The sequence below is a fragment of the Anomaloglossus baeobatrachus genome, chromosome 2 (genome assembly GCF_048569485.1).
Source record: "Anomaloglossus baeobatrachus isolate aAnoBae1 chromosome 2, aAnoBae1.hap1, whole genome shotgun sequence".
NCBI classification, from domain to species: Eukaryota; Metazoa; Chordata; class Amphibia; order Anura; family Aromobatidae; genus Anomaloglossus; species Anomaloglossus baeobatrachus.
Window position 1 is genome coordinate 402151660 of NC_134354.1, and position 25247 is coordinate 402176906.

A 25247-nucleotide genomic window follows, 5' to 3' on the forward strand; every position below is an offset into this window, starting at 1 on the left:
AGAAGGGCTGACAGCAGGGCAGGTAACTGCTCACTATCTACTTACCTGCCCCAAAGTAGCCCAATAGGGAAATAATAAAAAAAAGTCTAAATAAGCCGGATAACCTCTTTAATCAGACCACAAAGGCAGAGGGAACATTAAAGGTGGACAACGCTTCAGGCTGTGCACACACTGCGTTTTTGGATACAATAAATTAATGAATATATTTATTTAAATAGTTTAAAGCTTAAAAAAAGAGTAAAAATACCATACATATGCAGGAAATAGGTTTGATTGTAAACCAGAACAAGGCTGTCATGGGTGTGTCATGTGTGACAGACATCAATCATGTGGTTTCTGGCAATAGAAGGTCACAGTGTTTGGCTACACAGAATACTCCCTAACTTTCTATTGTTCCTGCTGTCAGTATTCATTGGTATAGGTAGCTTTCATGCTGGATTTTCATCTCGTACCCTTTTGGACCAAGAAGGAGCTCGACTTCCACCCAGCTGCTGATCATCAGTATTCTCTTGGTGCTTAAATCCTCCCTTCTTCTTTGGACTGGTGCTGGTGATATTATTCAGTTAATTCTAGCTCTGGTTGCAAGCAGGTGGCTTGTACTCGTCTGTAGTATCATTGCTGAAGCTTTGCTGAACTTGTTACATAGGTACATATTTACATAGGTTGAAAAAAGACCTAGGTCCATCTAGTTCAACCTTTCTCCACCAATTCTACATTTTGTACCTAAGTCACTTATAACCGACAATGTTCTATGTACTGAGGAAATCATCCAGCCTTTTTTTAAAGGAGTTATAGTATCTGCCATTACTACCTCTTGTGGTAGGGCATTCCACAATCTGACTGCTTTAACTCTAAAGAACTCTTTCTTATTTAGCTGCCATAATCACTTTTCTTCCAGCGGCTAAATAGGAAAGGGTTCTTTACAGTTAGAGCAGCCTGAGTCATCTGTGGATAAGTCTCCCATGTGCCCCCCTTGTGTCTTACTTTAACATTTAGTGGTATTGATGAAGAGCTCATCCAACCCGTTGCCTATTTAGGGTCCAGCACTAGGGTCAGGTACCCGGCTCGGCACATAGGAGCGGAACCTATCTAGGGTGGTGAGGGACCCCAGGGACCAGCTGCAGGTTTGGTCAGGGGTCACCATCTCCCCCTTTCCTAGACGCAGGTGCCCTCTTCCCTTTCCTGTCGCCGCTCGCTTCGTACTTCCCCGTACCTAGAGTGACAAAGGTTGGGAAGATAAAATATGAAGGATTAGCTTCAATGTGTAACTCTGGATCTTACAAATACCTGGAGATGTGCTCAGTTTAGCTCTGCACCAATGAGTGGATCAGTAATTTATGGCTGACAGATGGGACTCCTGTGGTCTAGCTCCTCTTTTGATTAGCCGGCATGGCACAATGTCATCGTTGCAACTTGAACACACAACGACAGATAAGATCGGCTAAGCAAATGAGGAGCCACAGATGCTGGCAGGTAGGAGCTATTTCTTGGGGCTCCCATGTAGTGGCCATGGATATCTGACCTGGTCACTGGGCCAGAGTTCTGCACATTTATTTGTTCATCTCTAGTAGATAGATATCGGTCCTGAATTTTATATTATTGGGCATGTTGGAAGGTTTGATAAAGGGTTGTACAGTTACTTAGCGCTATCTCCAAAAAGTAGCACTAGGTGCTTTTCTGTTCTTTACAAATGGTTTTCCAATGGAACATAACCAGTAAGTCTCCATACAAAGCTGGCCTTCTTCAGAAAAGTCAGTAGCCTCAAAGATGGAAATATGTTGGCCTCTTGACATATATACAGATAAAGAATTGTTCACATCTACATTGTGGTTTCATTTATTACATAAGTTACATCTCTAGGCTGGATCCATCATAAGACAAAGATCAGTTGCAACTGATGACCACATTGACTGTCACCACCCTCTCTCTGCATCTAGAGACTTGTGACAGAATCTGGGCCAGAGTCTCTCTGTGCTGTCTGATCTGAGACCCATCAAATTAAATGTATTCCCATTCCTTTGGTGCTGAAAGGGTTAATGTCAGTTTTACTTTCCAGCAGCTTCTGACTCCTGGCCTCATGTGTTTCCGGTTGGTGACCACTCCTTTCCCTTATATATGGTCACATCTCCCAGTAGAGGGGCCGGCTATTCTGATTCATTCTGAAATTAGGTTTCGAGGTGGAAGGAGCTGCTGGAACCCTTGTTGTGTGAAGTGGTGTAGGTTGCAGTCCTGGTGTCTGACTGCAACAGTAAAGTTGGGCTTTATCCTTTGTTATTTTCCCTGTCTGTTGTACCTTCCTTTCATGTTGTTTTAGTGCAGAGTTGGGACTAGCGATCCTCACCTGCCAGCTCACTAGCCACGGTTATTGCAGGGCTTCTTAGAATTTTAGGTATCTTGCTCAGCGACAGGTGTATAACCTTTATAGGGCTTGCTAGGAGTGCAGGTTGCAGCTGCATGTGAGTGCAGGAGGTGTCCCATCATCACCCTCCCTAGTGCCAGAGCCCACCATTGTTAAAGTGCCAACGGTGTACACCTTGTTTGTTGTGGTGAAACCCCTGTTTGTTGTGTGTCTCGACCTTCCCCAAGTCCATACGTGACATTGACTTATCATGGGTTTATTTTGGTCCTGTTGAAGTTTCTGTCGTTTTGACAAGAAAAATAGCGCAAACTCTTTTTTTTTTTTTTTAAAGGGAAAATATGAAAAAATGTGATTTTCTGATGTTGATTATTCTGCTGATTTGAGCCGTCTTGATTTGTTGACTGCTAGTCGTCTGACATTTGACCACCTATGTCAGGACCACTTGAGCTGTCAGACACCACAGTCTGGGTTTTATAATGACATTAGGCTGCTTATAGTTAGTTCATTGATAAATATTTTACATGATGATAATGTAGAGCTTGTGCAATAAAATATGTGTATATTTCCACCATAGTGTATACACCAGATTATGCTATCAAGATCTGCTCGGTGAGGATCTGACCTCTGGGATATCAAATGATACATACATAGCTTTGTGTTTGAGAATTATAGCACTGTTCTTCAGTTAATAAAAGAAAGCTTTTGTTCTAGGCACCATTGGTCGGACAGTCAAGATCAGTCAACGACGGCATAGCATAGGGTTCTAGGTACAGATCCAACCAAAGGCAACAACCCAAAGTCTTTTTTGGGACAGGGGTTCTTTTTGGCAACAAGCTGAAGTGCGGAATATGTTGATTTGTTATTTCCAATATCAGACTCTACAGCCAGTCACAAACCTGTAGCTTGAGAGCCACATGTGGCGCGTGGGCTCATGTTATGTGGCAGGTTTAGCAAACAGCTATGAAGAGCAGGTCTCCAGATGGAGAATCTTGTGAATAGCCCCACACAGAAGAGCACATCGGGATGTGTGCATACAGTAATGGTGGGGAGAGGGAATAAATATAGTAAACTGGAGACAGGACGATACCGCCAGTTAGAGGTGACATGAAGCTGGGTGCAATAATGTGGGGAGGGTGCTTGATGCAAGAATATGTAGGATAGAGTGGGAACCCTTTGATGTAAGTATCCTGCCAATGTAACAAGGTTTCGGTGTGCTTTTTCGGGGAAGCTTTGTCCATCATTTCATTGGGACTGTTGGGCTCTTGGTTTCACTATTGTGTAAATTGGAGGGTTCCCATCTATTAGAGCTGAATATGGTGCTCAAGTTTAAAAAGGTTGGGGACCGCTGCTCTACAGTCAGCTTGATGACCACCAGTGATCCCAGTCTACTGCACTGCCCTCCACGCATAAGTGAGTCACCTCCCATTCAAGTACATTTATACCAGGGATGGGAGATTTTTTCTTTACTGTCACTTTCCCAGCTCCTTGAAAGTAGCTATTAAGATGTGATTTATTTTCCTCTGTCATAGATTGCTTTCAACATGATTATGTCAACTACATGACGACTTCATTCAGATCACTTAGGAAATGCATTATTCACACCTTTTACTGTTGTGTGGAGATATAATGATGACAATGAGAGAAATATGTAACCTAACGTGTTCTCTAATTTAAAGAAGTTGGCCACTACTTTTTTATTGATAGGCCATGTTTAGGTAGACCATCAATATCTTATCGGTGGGGGTGCAACATTCGGCACTATACATATGCAGACAGTGTGTATGATTCCAAGCAGTCAGACATGCTGTCACACAGGATGGGGGCACGGTCTGACTGTAACCAATCACAGATGCCGGGACTGCCGGTGGGCGGGGGAAGCAGTGCATATTCATGTGGTTAATGAGCAGCATAGAAGTAGTGTTACAGTCGCGCGGAGACTGGTAAGCATAACGCTCCTGCAATATTCTTATTTTCTTTCTTTTTCCTTTATTTTATATTTGAATTACCCGAGTGGCAGGATCTGGATAGTTACCCACAGTTCCCTGAGAACTCTGGGCCTCGGATTGGTTCATGGGTGCTAGGTTTTCCCACGCGGATCCAGACTTTTACAGTCTGGGTTATTAGAATCATAGAATGATAGAGTTGGAAAGGACCTCAAGGGCCATCGGGTCCACCCCCCCTGCGAGTGCAGGCTTTCCTAAATCATCCCAGCTATATGTTTATCCAGTTTCCGCTTGAAGATTTCCATTTATGGAGAGCTCACCACCTCCCGTGGTCGCCTGTTCCACTCCCTGACTGCCCTCACTACCTCCGGTGGAGATCTGTTCCACTCTCTGACTGCCCTCACTACCTCTAGTGGCGGCTTGTTCCACTCTCTGACTTCCCTCACTACCTTCCGTGGTCACTTGTTCCACTCTCTGACTGCCCTCGCTGTCAGAAAGTTTTTCCTAATATCTAATCTGAATCTCCTTCCTTTTAGTTTCATCCCATTGCTTCATGTTGCTCCTTGTGCTAATGAGAATAGGGTGATTCCCTCTGCACTGTGACCACCTTTCAGATATTTGTAGACCGCTATTAAGTCTTCTCTCAGCCTTCTCTTTTTCAAACTAAACATCCCTAGTTCTTTTAGTTCGGCCATCACTACTTGTTGTGTTTTTTTTCATTTTAGAGATTGGCATATTCGTAAGTCCCACAGGTGCTACCCACATCTGTCAGACACTTGTTTTCTATCTTGCAGATATGCCAAAAATGTCTAAGATGGAAATAACCCTTTAATATAAAAATTATGACAAGTTGTTTTGGCACACTCTTATTTAAAAATCTGTCTTATGTTTCAGGTAAGGAGAACTTTAGAGGAGTTTCCTAAATTCTACAAGGTATCAACAATCCACAGGAATAAATACTAGATTTGTGAGGGTCCTACTGTTGAGATCAGGGATCTTTGAGGGGCTCAGTACTGAGACCTCTAGTAGTTATCCCATATCCTAGGCAGGCAGTAACTTGCAGCAACTGGCCTGCCTATTTACATTTTTTATAAATATTGAATATTACGTAACTCATTTAATTTCATAAAGGTGACCCGGTGTATGATTCTTTGTCCACAACTTTTATATTAATGACCTATTCCCAGAATCGTGGGATGTGACACTGGGATTTCAGACAATCAATTGTATATCCTTTTGTGGTGGCCCAAAGTTAATGCCAATAGTGTACAGAACACAAAGCCACAACTCCATACACTGTTTATGACCGCTGCTGGGTACTGCAGGTCAGATCTTATTAATAAGAATAGCACTACTGCAGCACCCGGCAGTGGCTGCTACACGGTGTATGGGCCCATCACCATCCTTATCCATGGTCAGGTGCATCTTAAATCACCAGTCCACGGTAGGCCCCTGGTGGCTTCTCCCTTCCTCACTCCACTGGCCTATCCATTAGTGATGAACGAGCCCTACCATACTTGGGTGCTCAGTACTTGTAACCAACAGTTGGATGCTCTGATAACCTTGACTCGTGAACCCGAGTATAATGGAAGTCAAGGGGGACTCAAGCATTTTTCCCTAAGATCTCCCAGAAAAGTGGTGGAGTTTCCCATTGACTTCCGTCCAAGTGTCTGACTGCTCATTCCGAGTACCGAGCACCCAAGCATAGGACTGTGCGCTCATCACTATTGCCTATACGAAAACAAGCCGCCTGACCCCGGCTTGGCATCGTGCCTGGCCGGTATTTTGTAGAGGTTATACGGGACTGCAAAGCGCAGCCGGTCTCTAATTCATGATGCATCAATCTACTGTCATATTCCCTTTAAAGGTATTCTTGATGTTCTCCTTTAAGAGAGGAGAAATGCCCCCTTTCCGATAATAAGAATTGAATTCTTCCGATAGATATCTGCATTTATGTAACACCTGCTCCAGAAAGATAAATGTTAGTTATTGTCGGGCTCGTTTCTGCTGTGTAAGATAAATATTTTATATTAGAGGCTTGAAATTACTATTTTATTCATATCAATGAGATAAGTTTTTGAATTTTCCTCCCTATTGTGCACCTGCCACACTAATTTATTTGTTGCACTTATCTTAGGCACTGCACTTTTTTTCCGGCAGGGACTTCAGGGGCAGCAGGGAAAATCGTCGCGTAGTGAGGGCGCCACATCGCATTTTTAGGGTGCCAACCCCCGCTGTAAGGCAGTGCACAGATAGGTGCAGCTATTGAGGGCTAGCAATCTATCCTGTGCACTTTTAGTAATCACGGTGTGGTTTTAAGTGATTTAATAAAGTATTTAAGTTTTATAGGGATAGTCTATGTGCATGTATTTTGTTATTCCCTAGTTGTTATCACATATATGAGTTTTGTAAGATAAATATTTCCTAACGTTTATCTGAAATTACAGCTTTCTTATTGTCTGTTCAGAAGAGATTTTTTATTTTTGCTCTTTGTATTTACTTTTTCAAACTTAGAGCATGATGCAGATATCTCCTTTTATTAATATCCCGTAATTATGGATTTTCTTCAGTTTTAGACATTCAAATTAAACATTCGAATGTCTTAAATAACATGGAAAAAAAAACTTTCTATAAAGTTATATAAAGACTATTATACTGTATATTATCCTACACCCACCAGAGAAAAGGGACCAGGCCATGATCCTACGTAGCCTTAAACTCTGAATATCTCCCATTGGGGTTAATCTGCAGGTTAATAGTATTCTGAAACTGTCTGGCGCCTGAACATTAAACCCCGCTGCCGGGAGGAAATTAACTTTAATCCTCCCGGCAGCATTCTGATTTCAGTCACGGGGATAGCACTGGTGCGGGTTCAGTCACCGCTCTGTGTATGGAAAGTGGCAACTGTAACCACACCAGCCGCACTGACTGACAGCCGCACCGCACTGTCAGTCAGTGCGGGGGGTGAGGTTACAGCCGCCTCTTTCCATATACAGAGCAGTGACTGACACCGACGCCACCCCCATTACTGAAACCGGAATGCTGTCAGGATGTCACGGGGTATGTAACGATGGAACCGGGGCTCCTCAGCTGACCCCAAGACTGGGGCCCCTGCGCTGTCCCTTATCTCGAAGGTATGCTCACACAGGGACACACAGACAGACACAGAGACACACACAGAGACAGAGACATATACAGAGACAGAGAGACACACACACACAAACAGAGACACACACAGAAACAGACACACAGACAGAGACACACACAGAGACACATACACAGAGACCTACAAAGAGACACACATAGAGACAGACACACAGAGTCATAGACAAACAGAGAGAGAAACACACAGACACAGATAGACAGACAGAGAGGTAGAGTGAGAGAGACTGTGAGACACTTAGTTACTATCCCGGGCAACGCCAGGTACTACAGCTAGTATGTTATATTTTCCTGTGGGGTGCAGGATCCTGTTTTCAGGCATTTGAGGGTTAACACCTAGCTAGCCAGGGGGAGAACGGAGCATTAGAGTCAGGAGGAGAGGAAGGAGCATTAGAGTCAGGAGGAGAGGAAGGAGCATTAGAGTCAGGAGGAGAGGAAGGAGCATTAGAGTCATCATAGTATCATAGTATCATAGTTTTTAAGGTTGAAGGGAGACTCTAAGTCCATCTAGTTCAACCCATAGCCTAACATGTTGATCCAGAGGAAGGCAAAAAAAAAGGAGTCAGGAGGAGAGGAAGGAGCATTAGAGGCAGGAGGAGAGGAAGCTCCTGGTTTAGGGATCAGTGTGTACAGTACTGGTGAAGGAAGGAGTTGTTCTGGTGAAGCTGGTGTGGTGTTAAACACATTGCACAGAAACAGCAAGAAACCGTTAAAAGGAACCTGTTGCAGCAACACTGGTCACATTGGCAGACAAGCTGGAAGAGACCAAAGAAATGTAAGAAACCAAGAATGTAGTGAGTCCATTGTATACCAGTGGGGGGCGCACTGGTGAAGTGAGGGTGCTGCCCAGCTGAGAAGACAAGGAAGAGGAAGCGGCTCTAAGAACAGTTCTTGTAAGGGATCACTGCCTTTGGCTGTGGGTGCAGGATACTCAGCGAAACATATTGACCCGTGGACTCCAAGGCCATAGAGATGAAGGGCTTATTTAACTTTCCTGGCTAAAAGAATGTTCACAAGTAATATGCCGTCATTGGAAACTGCAATGATTGTGTGTGTGAGTTATACAGAAGATACCATGAAGTGTGCTGCCTGCTGTATTCTGTGACCAAGTGTTGTGCCAAGTAAAGACTACTTTGTTGTTATGAATATGTTTGTTGCCTTTATCTGGACGTCCTATGGACCTGATGAAGAGCGTAACAGCATCGGCCTGAAAGTACTCCAAGTAACACTATCAGCACATACAGACCCAGAACTCTCATTTAAAACCCGTGTGTCGGGGTGCTGAACTTTATACTCTCGCCCATGGCTACTGCCCCGGTCACCATTGCTTCAGCCATGCACTGCAGTCTCTTGACACCTAAAAAAGAGGAGATCACTCTCCGTCTTGGTACCCCCATGACATCTCTGCATTACACCTATTATTCCTAATTCCACTAAGTAATATTCATGAACATGGATATTTATATATAAATTGCGTTTGTTCTCCTGGAACAAGCACTCTGCCCTCAATTGGATGCATTTTATACCACAGTCACGGTATTGGCATGGGCTATCTACTAGTAAGAATTAAATGTGTAAGCAATGGAAGTTCCCATATTTAGAATCCATACCAAACCCATCAGGTAGATAATAAGTGGCCAATTTACTCTCCATTTGCTGCTAACCTACATGACCATCTATGATCAGACATAATTACTACCCTTGTATTTCGGTTTGATTTATTGCAGAAGCCATAAGTCCTAAAATTGATAACTAATTTATACAAATAACTAAGTGTTACATAATATAAAGAAATAAGAAGACAGATCATTCAGTTTTGAACTCTTTATTAAATACAGTCTCTACCTATACCTAAAGCTATTGATCCAGAAGAAGGCAAACAACCTGGACACCTTCAGCCAATTTGTGCCACAGGGAAAAAATTCCTTCTCGACCCCGAGAAAAGGCGATCAGTTCAAGAACCCTGGACCAAGGCTATACTACAACTAACTGAACTATAGGACGATTATATCATATAAAAACCCTTATGTGGCATTCATAAACTGACCAACAGAAGAACTGGAATTAGGCCGGTGGTAGTATGGGACGTGTTTAGGCCTGTTGTTTGAAGACCAAAAATAGCCTTCGCTATTGCCCCAGACCAGGACAGATTTTGTATTTTATCACCTTTCAGAGCATCGCATCCCTGAAGAATGAAATCATTAGGGATGATTGAATACCACAAATATCCGACTTCGCGAATATCCGAACAATAGGTCACCGCTATGTGAATATTCGATGCGCAATGTAAGTCTATGGGAAGCCCGAATAATTGTTATTCTCTTATAAGAGTCCTGCTCAAGGTGATGGGGTGCAGCTGTGGGACCCTATACCAGAGATGATGTCCTCCACCCAACTTTCAAAAAGCTGTAAGGGTCTTCAGTAGAGATGGGTAGTCGAGCTGGGCTATCAGACGGTCACCTCTGTAGCTGTAGTGTCATTATTCCTATGGTTCCAATGTGTAAGTTATTGTGTTCTGTATAGTCAGTGTGTGATGACACATAAGGCACCAAATATAATAAACCGATAGTCCTATAATCTAACACTAATCTATATCCTGGCCTTTTCTAAATTCTTCAGTCTTCCTTTCTGGATCCAGATATACTTTCTAGAAAGAAAAAAAAATAAGTGTTAGGCAAAGGCCTTGAAATCTGAAGACTAATGTATTAATGGAAGATGGACTTCAGTTGGTTGTGTTTATATCTGATCTGAGGTCCTTAAATGAGATTGTGACTAGATGCACCATAAAAACCTATAAAACGTGAGTGATCAAGCCAAATAAAAGTATATAATCTTTATTGAAAATCATTAAAACCAACATATAGAACAAACAATGATGAGGACACATTCAATTAACCTCAGGTAAACAGGAATATACAAGCAATAAATAGCAAATATGCATACTGGCCGTGTGTCAGAAAGGCATAAAATAGTGCACAAAAAAAAAAAAAAAAAAAAAAAAAACTGTCAAGTTTCTTGGGGAACCGAGAGTCTTTGGGTAGATACGAAATGTCCCAAAGAACACCTATGAAGTAGGACTACATTGAATACAAGCTGAACAGAGCTTAGTCCTTCACTAAAGACTAGATGTATGAGATCCGCATTCCCATTACCGCAACACGTGGCATATATCAAGGGAAACCGAGAAAGCATATGTCTATGATATTGACAGGATTATAATCCTATAAGATGTAAGCGTGATGGTTATAAAAAAACATAGAAAAAACAAGTGGTATAACCACAAAGTGTTTCCCAAATGCCTACAGTCCCAAGGGGGAGGGGCAGGATCTCAACCACACATATGGAGATGAAGACAGAAACCGACACAAAAGCAAGTGCCAAAATGACACTTTAGCAACAGGGCTAGACTAAGGAAGTACTATTCCCAGTGTTATAATACATAAAGAGGATTATAACAGACAAAGAAGGCGGCATGGCCTGCAATACCAACAGTGTTTGCACCTTACAAAGGCACAAAACCAGCCATAAAGACCCACCTTAACACTGGGTTATCAGCCCACAATGACACACACCAAAAAGGATGTTAACCTGAGGGTAGAATACCCCGACACGTGTTTCGCAGAAAAGCTTCTTGACCCCTTGGAAGAAGCTTTTCTGCGAAACACGTGTCGGGGTATTCTACCCTCAGGTTAACATCCTTTTTGGTGTGTGTCATTGTGGGCTGATAACCCAGTGTTAAGGTGGGTCTTTATGGCTGGTTTTGTGCCTTTGTAAGGTGCAAACACTGTTGGTATTGCAGGCCATGCCGCCTTCTTTGTCTGTTATAATCCTCTTTATGTATTATAACACTGGGAATAGTACTTCCTTAGTCTAGCCCTGTTGCTAAAGTGTCATTTTGGCACTTGCTTTTGTGTCGGTTTCTGTCTTCATCTCCATATGTGTGGTTGAGATCCTGCCCCTCCCCCTTGGGACTGTAGGCATTTGGGAAACACTTTGTGGTTATACCACTTGTTTTTTCTATGTTTTTTTATAACCATCACGCTTACATCTTATAGGATTATAATCCTGTCAATATCATAGACATATGCTTTCTCGGTTTCCCTTGATATATGCCACGTGTTGCGGTAATGGGAATGCGGATCTCATACATCTAGTCTTTAGTGAAGGACTAAGCTCTGTTCAGCTTGTATTCAATGTAGTCCTACTTCATAGGTGTTCTTTGGGACATTTCGTATCTACCCAAAGACTCTCGGTTCCCCAAGAAACTTGACAGTTTTTTTTTTGTTTTTTTTTTTTTTGTGCACTATTTTATGCCTTTCTGACACACGGCCAGTATGCATATTTGCTATTTATTGCTTGTATATTCCTGTTTACCTGAGGTTAATTGAATGTGTCCTCATCATTGTTTGTTCTATATGTTGGTTTTAATGATTTTCAATAAAGATTATATACTTTTATTTGGCTTGATCACTCACGTTTTATAGGTTTTTATTATTGAATGAGTGTAGCTATCTTTACCCTTTGGTCATTTAATTGGTTCTCTTAGATGCACCATATATGCACATATGTGAGAACAAATAATCTATTACAATTCCCCATCTACCAATTTTCAGATTATAATCACATATTACAATGCATATGTTACAACATTCCAAATGTAATAGTCCCAGTGATCCAAAATGGCAGAATTTGCTCCACATTTTTCAGTATCACTCAATACAAAATCTGCCAATCCATATTTTTTCAATTTTGCACCTTAATGATAAATGTGGGGCAGATTATGCCAGTGCAAGCTTGGTATTACACTGCCCAATGTTAAATGAGATCAATTTTCAAGTCAAGTAAATATTTTTTTTTTTAGAAAACTGGTATTTTTTAATCATGTTAAGAATGGTTGCAACAGAAACTCAATTGATGTATTTTTAACACAGGTATTACCAATCTACATTATGTGTTACCTTTATGTAGAAGTGCAGTATTAACCTCTTCACGACACATGACATACTGGGTATGTCATGGATCGTGTCAGGTTAATCACCGCCAGCTGCTGCGGGCAGCCGGTGGAGATCCCTGCACATGTCAGCTGATTTGAACAGCTGACATGTGTGCCTTGGAGGCTGGAGTGGATCCGCGATCCACCTTTGCCTGTTAACCCCTTAGATCGTACTTTCAAAATGTGACAGCGCAATGTAAACGCCCGGCACGGTAAGCTCGTACTCACCAGCTGCCATCGGAAGTCACGTGGCATAATCACGTTGTGCTGATGGTTTCAATGGTAGCAAAGGGTCAGGTAATGACTCCTGTAGCTATCATGAGTCACTTCCTCTTACTGCCAGCAGAGCACCATGTCTGAGAGGAGAGCAGCAGATTAAAGCTGTGCATCTACGATCTACAAAAATGAATCAGCGATCAGACTGCTGATCCTTATAGCCCTCTAAGTGAACTATTAAAATAAAAAAAAGTAAAAAAAAGTTTTAGAAATTAAAAAAACAAAAAACCCCCCTAAAAGTTCAAATCACCCCCCCATTCGCCCCATTGAAGATTAAAGGGTTAAAAAAAATAAAAAATATACACACATTTGGTATTGCCGAGTTCAGAAATGCCCAATCTCTCAAAATACAATATCAATCTAATCGGTAAATGGTGTAGCGGCATCAAAATTCCAAACGCCAAAATTACGGTTTTTGGTTGCCGCAAATTTTGCGCAAACTGCAATAACAGGCGATCAAACAGGCGCATCTGCGCAAAAATGGTAGCGTTAAAAATGTCAGCTCGAGACACACAAAAAAAAAACCGTCACTGCGCCATAGATCCCAAAAAATTAGAACGCTTAGGGTTTTGGAAAATGGTGTAAAAAGTGTGCACTTTTTTGGGAAATACTTGTGAATTTTTTTTAACCCCTTAGATAAAAATAAACCTATACATGTTTGGTATGTACAAACTTGTACCGACCTGAGGCATTAAACCCACACATCAGTTTTACCATATAGTGAACACTGTGAATAAAATATCCCAAAAACAATTGTGCAATCGCACTTTTTTGGGGGATTTTTTTGCCGTTTTCCAGTACACTATATGGTAAAACTCTTGGTTTAATTTAAAAGTACAACTCATCCTGCAAAAAAGTAGCCCTTCTATTGCAAAATTGACGGAAAAATAAAAACATTACGGCTCTTGGAAGAAGGGGAGGAAAAAAAATAATAACAATGGAAAAACGGAAAATCGCCCAGGGATGAAGGGTTTAAAAATGTTATGTTTCCTATCGAAAAGTTACCTTCTTTTATATTTAAATTTTGTAATAGGTGTTTAAAAATGGTGTAATAAATGGCTTAAAGCAGTGGAAAATTATTTATAACAATGAAATGTTGCAAAAACAAATAAAATGAAGCAAATGGTATTATATATAGAATGGTCCCAGATGTATGAATACAAACCCCTCTTACATATATATGATGGAATAATGAGAATTTTTTTGTCCCACAAAATCTGAAATTAGGTAACAGAATCACCAACAATCTGCACCAACCACAGTCACCACTTGTAGAGTCACTGACTGAAGTCCCCACTATGGTGTCTCCCTCCCAGGCGCCATCTTTGCTCTTACATCTCTATGTGGAGTCTCCAGGTTTGCTGCACGCAACTCTCGGTGTCCAACAATCCGCCTTGTGACCTCACATAGAACCTTCATCACCCCAATCTACAGATTCTAACCGCAAAGACTGATGCAATATAGTACTGTACAGCCACAATCAGGACATTTGGGGGGTCATACTATGTTCACACAGGTTGTTTTTGGGTTTTTTTTGCATTTTTTAATTGGATTAATGCAAATAAATGTTAATAAAAAAACTGCTTTTTACCATACCAGCAAAACCTATGAGATTCCAGAAATCTCATGCACACACAGACACATACACCTACTTTTTTTCCTTACTGAACTGGCAAAATGATTTTTTTTTAGCATTTGTTTTTGCTACCTTTTTTACTATTGAAAGCCATGAGAGTGAAAAAATAAACGCAGCAGAGCATTTTTTGGTGCTTTTTTTGCTGGGTTTTTTTTTGTTGAATGAACATGTACTGTAAACAAATGACACTCCAAAAACCGAGTAAAAAATGAGGCAAAAACTCAACACAAAAACGCAACTTTTTTTACTGCCAAGAGATCAGGTTTTGCTGCTTTAAAAAAAAGCACAAAAATGCAGCAAAATACAAAACATAGCCTAAAGGCCGCTTTACACGCTGCGATATCGTGACCGATATCGCTAGCGTAGATACCCGCCCCTATCGGTTGTGCGACATGGGGAAATCGCTGCCCGTGGCGCACAACATCGTCCAGACCCGTCACACTACTTACCTGCCCTGCGACGTCGCTGTGACCGGCGAACCGCCTCCTTTCTAAGGGGGCGGTTTGTTCAGCGTCACAGCGACGTCACAGCTGCGTCACTGAACCGCTGCCCAATAGAAGCGGAGGGGCGGAGAAGAGAGTGACGAACATCCCGCCCACCTTCTTTCTTCCGCATTGCGGGCGGGAGGCAGGTAAGGAGAGGTTCCTCGTTCCTGCGGTGTCACACTTACCGATGTGTGCTGCCACAGGAACGAGGAACAACTTCGTTACTGCTGCAGTAACGATATTAGAGAATGGACCCCCATGTCACCGATGAGCGATTTTGCATGTTTTTGCAACGATGCAAAATCGCTCAAAGGTGTCACACGCAACGGCATCGCTAAAGCGACCGGATGTGCATCACAAATTCCGTGACCCCAATGAGATCGCTTGAGCGATGTCGCAGCATGTAAAGCAGCCTTAAGCGTACATGTTGGCACAAGTTTAACTGATTGAAAACCCTGTAAAGTTCCTCATTTACCTGTGTCGTGATGGAAATGGTGGAGTCATCAATCCTGGATCCTCCACCCTCTTTGTCTTCACCTCTTGACTTGAACATGTCAGTTCACAATCCTGGATCCTCCACTCTTGTCTTCACCTCCAGACATGACAATATATCTTCAATCCTGGATCCTCCGCTCTCTTTATCTTCTGAGATGATCATCTGAGTCCTCGATCCATTGTCCTCTGCTCTTCTCTTCACCTTCTGAGATGACCATCTGTGTCCTCGATCCTTCTTTCTCCTCTTCATCTTCTGGAATGAGCATTTGTCTCCTGTACACCAAGTTCTATAGATTCTCAGTCATTGTGACATCACACGGTAAGGTAACAATGGCCGCCTGTATTAGGTGATGTCACATATGTGACCATGAAGGACATCTCCTGTTGTTAACATTGATAACAAGTAGTAATTATATGGCAGACCATATTGGTGAGGATCAAGGCTGTGAGGAGCAGGTGATTGAGTTCACAAAAGGAAAAATATGTTTATTTTTTCTGAAAAATCTAAATTCCTTATAAGTATGTACTTCTGCGACAGATTACGAGCACCTGAAATTTTATGCCAATTTCCTTCCTTATACAAAAGTCACCATTATAGCAATAGAGGTCTCTTTTATTATTAATAAAAATGTAACTGTTGCCGATAGCAACCTGCCCGATTCAACACTATGCTTTTTTTTATGCTAATATTTGTATTTTATTTTTTTATTTTTTTTCAGCAAAAACACTATAGCAATATGCTTGAGTTAAACAATGCATTTTCATGCCATTTTCTTGCTTTTATTTAGGGTTGTTTAGGGTTTTGACAGTTGTTTCTAAACTCAGCTTTCTTTAGTTTTAGCTTTTTCTTCGTGCGTAATAAAGTTTTCCACTTACTTCTTTTACAAACAGTGACTGCTAATGGTATAAAATCATGCACTAAGTAAGAGCCGCCTCACCGATCGCCCTGTGCCAATGCTGCCCAAACCCCTGGTAATGTTTGTACACTTCAGTTCAGGCTGCGTGATGTGGTTCTTGCAATCAGACAGTGACTGTAGCCATGAAGTCATGTAGTGTAGCCATGTTCTCATGGTAAAGGAGGACATTCTCATAATACTGGTAGTGGTTTTCAAGATGGTGGCATGGGCACTGTTTGTTCCTTGGTTAAAGGGAACCTGTCACCAGATTTGGGGCCTATAAACTGCGGCCACCACCAGTGGGCTCTTATATACAGCATTCCAGAACACTGTATATAAGGCCACTGTGTAGAACGTAAAAATGACTTTATAATACTCACCTACATGGTCAGTGCGGTGCAGACTGGTCGGATGGGCATCTCCGTTCTCCGGTACTGGCGCCTCCTCTTTCGCCCATCTTTGTTCTCCTTCTTCTGAAGCCTGGGTGCATGACGCATTCTACGTCATACACACTCGCCGGCATTGTGGTCCTACGCAGGCGTTCTTTGATCTGCCCTGAGCAGGGCAGATCAAAGCATTGTAGTGCACCTGCACAGGACATCAATGCCAGCGAGTGTTTATGATGTAGAACGTGTCATGCACCCAGGCTTCAGAAGAAGGAGGACAAAGATGGCCGAAAGAGGAGGCGCCGGTACTGAAGAATGGAGACGCCCATCCAACCAGTCTGCACCGCACTGACCATTTAGGTGAGTATTATAAAGTCATTTTTATATTCTACACAGCTGCCTGGGCTCTTATATACTGTATTCTGGAATGCTGTATATAAGAGCCCACTGGTGGTGGCCACAGCTTATAGTTGCCAAATCTGGTGACAGGTTCCCTTTAATGGCTCATTCACACAAGCTAATCCAGGCTGTTAAACTGGCCTCTGTCTGACAATTCCGTGGTGCAGAACATTCCATATTGTTCTGCTATGCTCTCCTGCAGAGCCGGTTAAATGTTGCCTATGGTGCAGAGCATTTTACAGGATGAACGCACTGCTGGTTGTTTCACAGCACTGGATTTCACGGAAGTATATAAATATATATATATATATACGTATGCTTGCTTCATACATACTAAGGGGGTCTTCTAGATTTGTTCAGTGTAGCCGGAGGAAGTAAGGAACTGCTCACATCCTTAAGGCTATGTGCGCACTAGAAATGTGAAGTTTCTCAAGAGAATTTCTGGAGAAACTTCTGGGAGTGAAAGATTTCCGGACCTCCGGAAAAAATCCGCACCAAATGCGGATTTGCCGTGGAATAGCCGCGATTTTCCCGCGGGTGGTTCCCTGCGGATTTTGCAGGCTGTACTGCCGAAATCCGCAGGGTACCTGTGGAAAAGAATTGACATGCTCATTTTCTCAAGAAATTTTCTCGAGAAATTCTTCTCAAGGAAATTTCGTGAGAAAAATCCACACAGTGCGCACAGCTATTTTTTTTTCTCATAGAATTTACTGGGAAATGTCTGCACAAAGATTGCAGACATTTCTCAAGAAATTTCCACGGCAAATCCGCGGGTAAATCCGCGGGTAAACCGCACTAGTGCGCACAGAGCCTAAAGGAGTTGTCCGACATTAGCTTACCAAAAATTTTTGAGTTTATCTGTGCTGTATTGTCATATAAAACACCCCTACATTGTAATTTTTTGTTTTCTACCTTTTGTTTCTCTTGAATTATCTCTTTATTCTCTGCAGCTCTTTGTTTACATTCAGCTCCAGCAAACTGACCACTTCCTGTGCAAAACATCACAGTCAGAGCTTGCACCGCCCAGTCTCACTGTACAGCCCCTCCCCCTGCCAGCCCCGCCGTCTGCCCGCCCCCTGCACACACATTCCCTGTCAGCATTTTGCCCCAGCAGCTGACCTGTTATGACTCTAGCAATGGAAATAACAGCCCCACATCGGACTCTGCGCCACACACACACACACACACATCGGGCTCTGCGCGCCACACACACACACACACACCAACAACACACGCATGCACACATCGGGCTCTGCGCCACACACACACACACAACACACGCACGCACACATCGGGCTCTGCGTCACAGACACACATCGGCTCTGCGCCACACACACACACACACACACACACACACACATCGGGCTCTGCGCCACACACACCCACAACACACGCATGCACACATTGGGCTCTGCGCCACACACAACACACACATGCATGCACACATCGGGCTCTGCGCCACACACACACACACACGCACGCACACATCGGGCTCTGCGCCACACACACACACACATCGGGCTCTGCACCCCACACCACATCAGGCTCTGCAACCCTCCCCACACACACACACACGGCGCTCTGTACCGACCCCCCCCCTCACCATCGTTCTGTACTGACCCCTACCCCATAGGGAACACATGTAGGCTACATTCACTTGACCGTTCCGTTTTTGCGGTCCGCAAAAAAAGGTCAATTTTTTCACGGATGCATCTGTGTGTCATCCGTGTGCCTTCTGTTTTTTTGCAGACCGCAAAAAACAGAAGCAGCAAGAAAGATAAATAGATGAGTAGATATAGAGATGAATAGATAGATATAGAGACAGAGAGATAGAGGGATGAATGAATGAATAGATAGATAGATAGATAGATAGAATCATAGATAGGTAGGTAGATAGATAGATAGATAGATAGAGGGATAGATAGATAGATAGATAGAATCATAGATAGGTAGATAGATGGATGGATGGATTGATAGATAGATGGATAGATCGAATCATAGATAGAGGGATAGATAGATAGATGAGAAAGACATATAATGTCCTACCCCCTGCATATTCTAAGCTAGCACCCTTTAGTGACTTTCATGTGGCACTAAAGGGTGCTTAGCCTTGTATTTATCCAAAAAAATAAATAAATAATTTAAAAAAATCACGTGGGGTCCCCCATACTTTTGTAGCCAGCTAGGGTAAAGCAGACGGCTGCAGCCTGCAGACCACAGCTGGCAGCTTCACCTTGGCTGGTAATCCAAACGAGAGGGCACCCCACGCTGTTACTTTTAAATTAAATAAATAATTTAAAACAAAAAACATGGGGTCCCCCCAAATTGGATCACCAGCCAAGGTAAAGCGGACAGCTGTCGTCTGGTATTCTCAGACTGCGGAGGTCCACTGTTATTGGACACTCACCAGGCTAAAAATAGCAGGCTACAGCCGCCCCAGAAGTGGCGCATCCATTAGATGTGCCAATCCTGGTGCTTCGCCCCAACTCATCCCGTGCCCTGGTGCGGTGGCAAACGGGGTAATATATGGGGTTGATGCCAGATGTGTAATGTCACCTGGCATCAAGCCCTGGGGTTAGTAATGTCACGCGTCTATCAGATACCTGACATCACAAAGCCAGTCAGCAATAAAAAAAATAGACAAAAAAAAAAAGTTTTATTTGAAAAAACACTCCCCAAAACATTCCCTCTTTCACCAATTTATTGAAAAGAAAAACAAATCCAGGTCCGGTGTAATCCAATAAGGGGGTCCCACGATAATCCATACAATAGTCAATGTCCCAGTCAATGAAGAACAGAATGTCCTCATTGGTTGGGAGAGTAATGCAGTGACCTGAGCTAACATCAATAGCCCAGGTCACTGCAGGGGATGAGGAGCGCTGCTGCCACGAGGTTAGATGAGATCATTACCTGCTGTGACGATCTTCCCTTCACTCCCGTCAGCACTGTCACTGACTTCTATGCCCACCACATTCTCAGCAGTATCGCCCGTGACGTCACTGCTAGTGACGTGAAAACGCAGCGGGCATAGAAGGCAGTGACAGCGCTGACAGGAGTGAAGCAAAGATCGTCACAGCAGGTAATGATGTTATCTAACATCCTGATGGCAGCGATCGTTATCCCCGTGGCTGCCTGCGCTGCAGGGTGAGAAGCTGCTGAGCCTGCAGTGCGAGCAGCCGCGGGGCCGGAGCGGGACACAGACTGCACGGGCACTCCTGCTCTCCTGAGCAGGGGGCCCGATGCTGGCGGTGACACCGTGGGCGGGGAGAGTACGGGGTGCGGGGGAATGTGTGGGAGGGTGCAGGGAAGGGGGGCAAGTACTCCACGCACTGTAGCCGCCCGGCAGGGCGGCAACAAGCGGTTCCAGATTTGCATGTCAACATGGTCCTGCCCATGTTGACATGAAATGCCCGAAAGCAGCAAAATCGCGGCAGGAGCGGTCACATGACCGCTCTGAGCCGGGGGAGAGGGGCTGACAGCAGGGCAGGTAAGTGCTCACTATCTACTTACCTGCCCCAATGTAGCCCAATAGGGTAATAATAAAAAAAAGGCTAAATAAGCCGGATAACCCCTTTAAGCCATTTTCCCATACACACACACACACACACACACACGTTCCCTCAATGTCCTCTTTCCTGTTTCTTGCAGCCCGCAGGTCCCCTGACGATCGCAGCCCTATGCCGGGGCCGCAGCCATCTTCTCTTTAATTCAGATGATTGATTTACCCCGTTGCGCATAGGAACGCTCTCCACAGCATTACCAATGCAGCTGCTGGCGTATCAGAGGCCAGCAGGTGATGTCATACAACGATGACGCCTACTGGCCTCTGATTGTCTGATGGCTGAAGAGTTCCTGTGCGTAGCAGGGAAAATCAAAAATTTGAAGGAAAGCGCAGATGGCTGCGGCCCCCGGCAAGGGACGTGATTGTCTGGGGAGCTGTGTATTGCAAGATTAGGGGCCACAAGAAGGTCAGGGTCTGCGTGCGGGCTGCATATTTGAGATCCCTGGGTTAAAAAGAGGTATGTCATGTACTGCATGCTACATAAGCATGCCTCACTCAGGACCCTGATTAAAGGTACAGAACACAAATTACCGGCGGCCGCATCCCTATCTATAAGACAAGCCGCAGCTGACTGTGATTTAACTAGAACTGCATGTGAGGCCCCCCGAGCTGGTCATTTTGGAATAGTTTAGCCGCACATGCAGTTCTAGTTAAATCACTGTCGGCTACGACTTATCTTATAGATCAGGATGCAGCCACCTGCCCCTGCAGCTCTTGGCAGCAAAAATGGCTCGGTGTGTCACCATTGACATGCATGTCATATGTTATCCATCACTGCACTAGAAGATTTTGTTTGTGAAAATAACAATTAAAATAAATGAACTTTATAAATGAGAAAATGCTTACATGCTAAAGAACTAAGCGTATAAATAAATCCCGCATGTTACAAAATGTTTAGTTCTTAGTCTGTTTAGTAAACACTGCAGTTTTCCCCATAAAATAATATCTCTAAAGGCATCTGCATTTTACTGTTTCGCTGTTATTTTTCTTGGAAATCAATCATTTGTGACCCTACATTGTCAGTGCAACCAAAGGGATCACCAAAGGGAGAACAAAGTAGATCAAGGCACATTCTTTCTACTTGGTCTTGACCGCCTGCCTGGATCCACAGACTCAGACAGGCTGTAATGGACAGGCTAGAGGGAAGCCACTCACCAAGCAGGACCCCCAGAACCCTGAAACCCTTTAACCCCTATACAGGGATTTGGAATTACACAGGGCCCTGTGATCACTACCTGTATAAGGCTGCAGTCTGAGAGAGTAGTCGTCAGGCAGGGTCAAACCAGGAATTGCGGAACAGGGACAGAATCGGCAAGCAAGGACGTAATCAGAAACAAGCAGAGGTCAAAACCGGATCGGGCAGCAAGGTACAAAAACAGCAGGCAGGAGAGGTAGTCAGGAAACAAGCAGTAATCAGCTCACGAAATCACAGGACGGAACTGGAGCCAGAATTTTCAGAACCATCTCTGACAGAGGCCAGCAGACAGGAGGTGCATTAAAAAGGGTGTGGTGTCTTACCATAGGCTGTAGCTGAATGATGGTACTTCAGCTGGGAGACACACGCCACCTACAGTCAGCCAGTGGCACTGCAGATCCCCAAGAAACCCAGACCAGTGGATGAGCGGAGCCTGCGCCCACCGGCACCGCTGGTATTGACTCCTCTCCAATCACCAGCACTATCCACGGCAGGAACACGGCGTCACCTGGCGATCGGAGTAGAAGTCGATGGAGCGGACTCCGGAGGTGACATAACAAATACGTGTCTACTATAAACACACCTAAAAGACACCAGTGTTTCCCAAGAAATCTTGAAGTCACACAGACTATGTGTAACAAGAAACCAAAAGCTATACATTTTAATTAAACTGCATCTTAGTTATTAAAGGGGTATAATTTTCTTTCAACAGTTCACTAATGAAGAAAAAGGTTATTACAAAGCTGTGGTGAAGGATAACAGGGGAGAAGATATCAGTGACTTGGATCTTACTAAGGAAGGTAAGAGAAGAACATCACATCAAGAAATTAATAATATGGTTTTACAAGTTCGCTTGATGAATGTAATAAAGAATATGTCCAGCAGAACAAAATTATGTTCTCTTGTATATAAAATGTGATATAATTGCGCATGTTCCTAGACCAATTTTGAAATGCAGCTGCCAGGACCAGGACAGGAGTGGTAAAACAGAGCCACCAGGGCACATTAAGGCCGAGGTCACCCGACTGTAGATTCTCATCAGTGAAAATCTATATTAATGACATTCTGATCGAATTCTGATCAGAGTGTCAACTGAGTGTGATTCGATTCTCTGGGATGAGAGAATCATAGGGCACTGTTAGGAGAAGATGGAGAGCAAAATTTCTCCAGTTCCTCCATTCTGTAAGTCCACAGAAATTGGACTGCATTCGGACATCATGCACCCAAAGACTTGAATGGGTGAGACTCGTCCAATTTGAGCAGAGATTCTGTCAGGGAAAAAAATCGGGAACCATTGCACCATTGAATAATATTGGTCTGAATGCTACCTGATAAAAATTCTGCAGCTATCCAATGAATATGGTGGTGTGAGTGAGCCCTTAAAAGGGATAACAATTTTTTTTTCCCAATGTGCCTAAGAACTAACTACCGTACCTTCCTGTTGTGCCCGGCGCTGATCTCTTCCGGCTCAGAGCATTCATGGACCTCTTCTGCTGGCGATTCTGTGGCTCTATTTGACATCATGTCAACAGTGCATCTTTTTCTCTTCTGGGTGGCTTTGTCATTAGGGCATTGGCCCCAACATCATGCTGATTGACAACCAGCTCCCCGCAGTTAGTCAGACAGTATGACATAGGAAGTGACGTCCTGACAACAGAACAGAGTGAAAGAGAAGATGCCGCTCTGTCCACAGCTTTGCTCTGTTGATGGGGTGTGACTGCCATTGTCATGCTGACTGACAGCATTCTCCACGCTGCCTAACTGCTAGAAGCCTGCTGTCAATCAACATAACTCTGACAGTCACACCCTGTTGACAGAGCAGACAGAAAAAGAACTGCTCTGTTGACGTGGAGCAGCTGAATCGCCGGCAGGAGTGGTCGGTGACCACTGTGTGCCAGCGTTGGGTACAACATTAACTGCCTCTGTTAGCAACTACCTGCCTGTTAGTTTTTAAGCGCATAGTTAAACCAAAAAGCACCAGCAACCCCTTAGGCTATGTGTCCACGCTGCGGAAAATGCGCGGATTTCCCGAAAATCTGCAGCAGCGGCACTTCCCAGCCATTTCTATGGCTTTTTGGAAATGCTGTGCCCATGCTGCGGATTTTTCCGCGGCGGATTTACCGCAAATTTTGATCCCGAAAAATCTGCAACATGTCAATTATTGTTGCGGATTTTGATCCGGATTTTGGCTTCAGAATTGGGAAAAATAAAAAAAAAAATCCGCACCAAAATCCGCGGCAATTCCGCGGTAAATCCGCGGCAAATCCGCACCTTTGAAAAGGTGCGGATTTTGCGGGGAAGCCGTGGATTTTCATGCAGAAAAATCCGCAGCAACATTCTACCGTGGACACATAGCCTTACGATATATAAGTAAGTGCAATTATAGAGCATTTCTTATTCAACAGAACATATTTTTGTCACTTGCCAATCTTTTCAAATTGATTCAGTTTGCACTAGACATGCCTTCTGTACTCATGGGCATTATGTATGTAGTAGTGGTGCAGTACTAAAATGGAAACCTAGTTATTAGTCCCTTTAGGCTACTTTCACACTTGCGTTGGACGGCTTCCGTAGCATTGCGTTGTGTGATGGATGCAACGGATGCGTTGCATATAGTGGCACAACGGATGCTACGGATCGTACAAAACAACGGAAAGCTTTTTTTTTTTTTATTTACTTTTTTTTTCTTCTTTACAGTTTTACCGGTAGCAGACTATTGTGAGCGATCAGCTGATCGCTCTCAATAGCCGGCGGGCGGTCGCTCAGCTGAGCACACTCACATGCCGGCGGGCGGGCACTCAGCTGAGCGCTCTCACATGCCGGCGGGCGGGCGCTCAGCTGAACGTTCGGCCACTGAGAGACAAAATAAAGTTTGTGATTTAAAAAAAAAAAAAAAAGAGCATGCGCAGTGAAATCCTACAGATTGCGCTGCTCAAAAAAACGTTACATGCTGCGGATGCAACGCTGACACTTGCGTTACAGTGCGATGTCCATGCAAGTCTATGGAGAATAGCACAGTGCGTTAACGGACTGCGCTATTCTCCATAGTGACGGACTCCGCTGAACGCAAGTGTGAAAGTACCCTTATAGTTTCAGCACTTTCACTGAACATTTGCTGCATCATTCACATCACGTATGTATATGGTCTACTATGAATTTTGTTCTTACCATCTCAATTATATTGTAAATAAGGTGTGAGGAGGGGGAGGCCAAGATATCAACCCAAAAGAAAAAAGTTGCTATATAGTAGTATATGAGAAGTTACAGTAAAAGCCACATTGTATGTTTTAGTAGACATTTTTCTTGCCAACTGTAGAGGCCTTTTTGGATATCTGGATGTTTTTCAGAAATGTAAAAATGGTATTTCAGCTTTCTTGTAGTAGGCTATATAGGAGAACCTGTAACAGGAAAGTTTAATATTAATGTTACATCAAGTTGCATAGCATGCTAAAGAAGACCC

General features: G+C 43.6%; 1 protein-coding gene across 1 annotated transcript in view; it reads left to right on the forward strand.

The window, feature by feature from the left end:
- The window catches only part of MYOM3 (myomesin 3), a 284293-nt gene that overhangs the window by 239226 nt on the left and 19820 nt on the right, over positions 1-25247 (forward strand). Inside the window, exon 31 of the mRNA XM_075336099.1 lies at positions 22500-22587. Coding sequence (XP_075192214.1) covers positions 22500-22587 — 88 coding nt within the window. The remainder of the gene's footprint in view (positions 1-22499; positions 22588-25247) is intronic.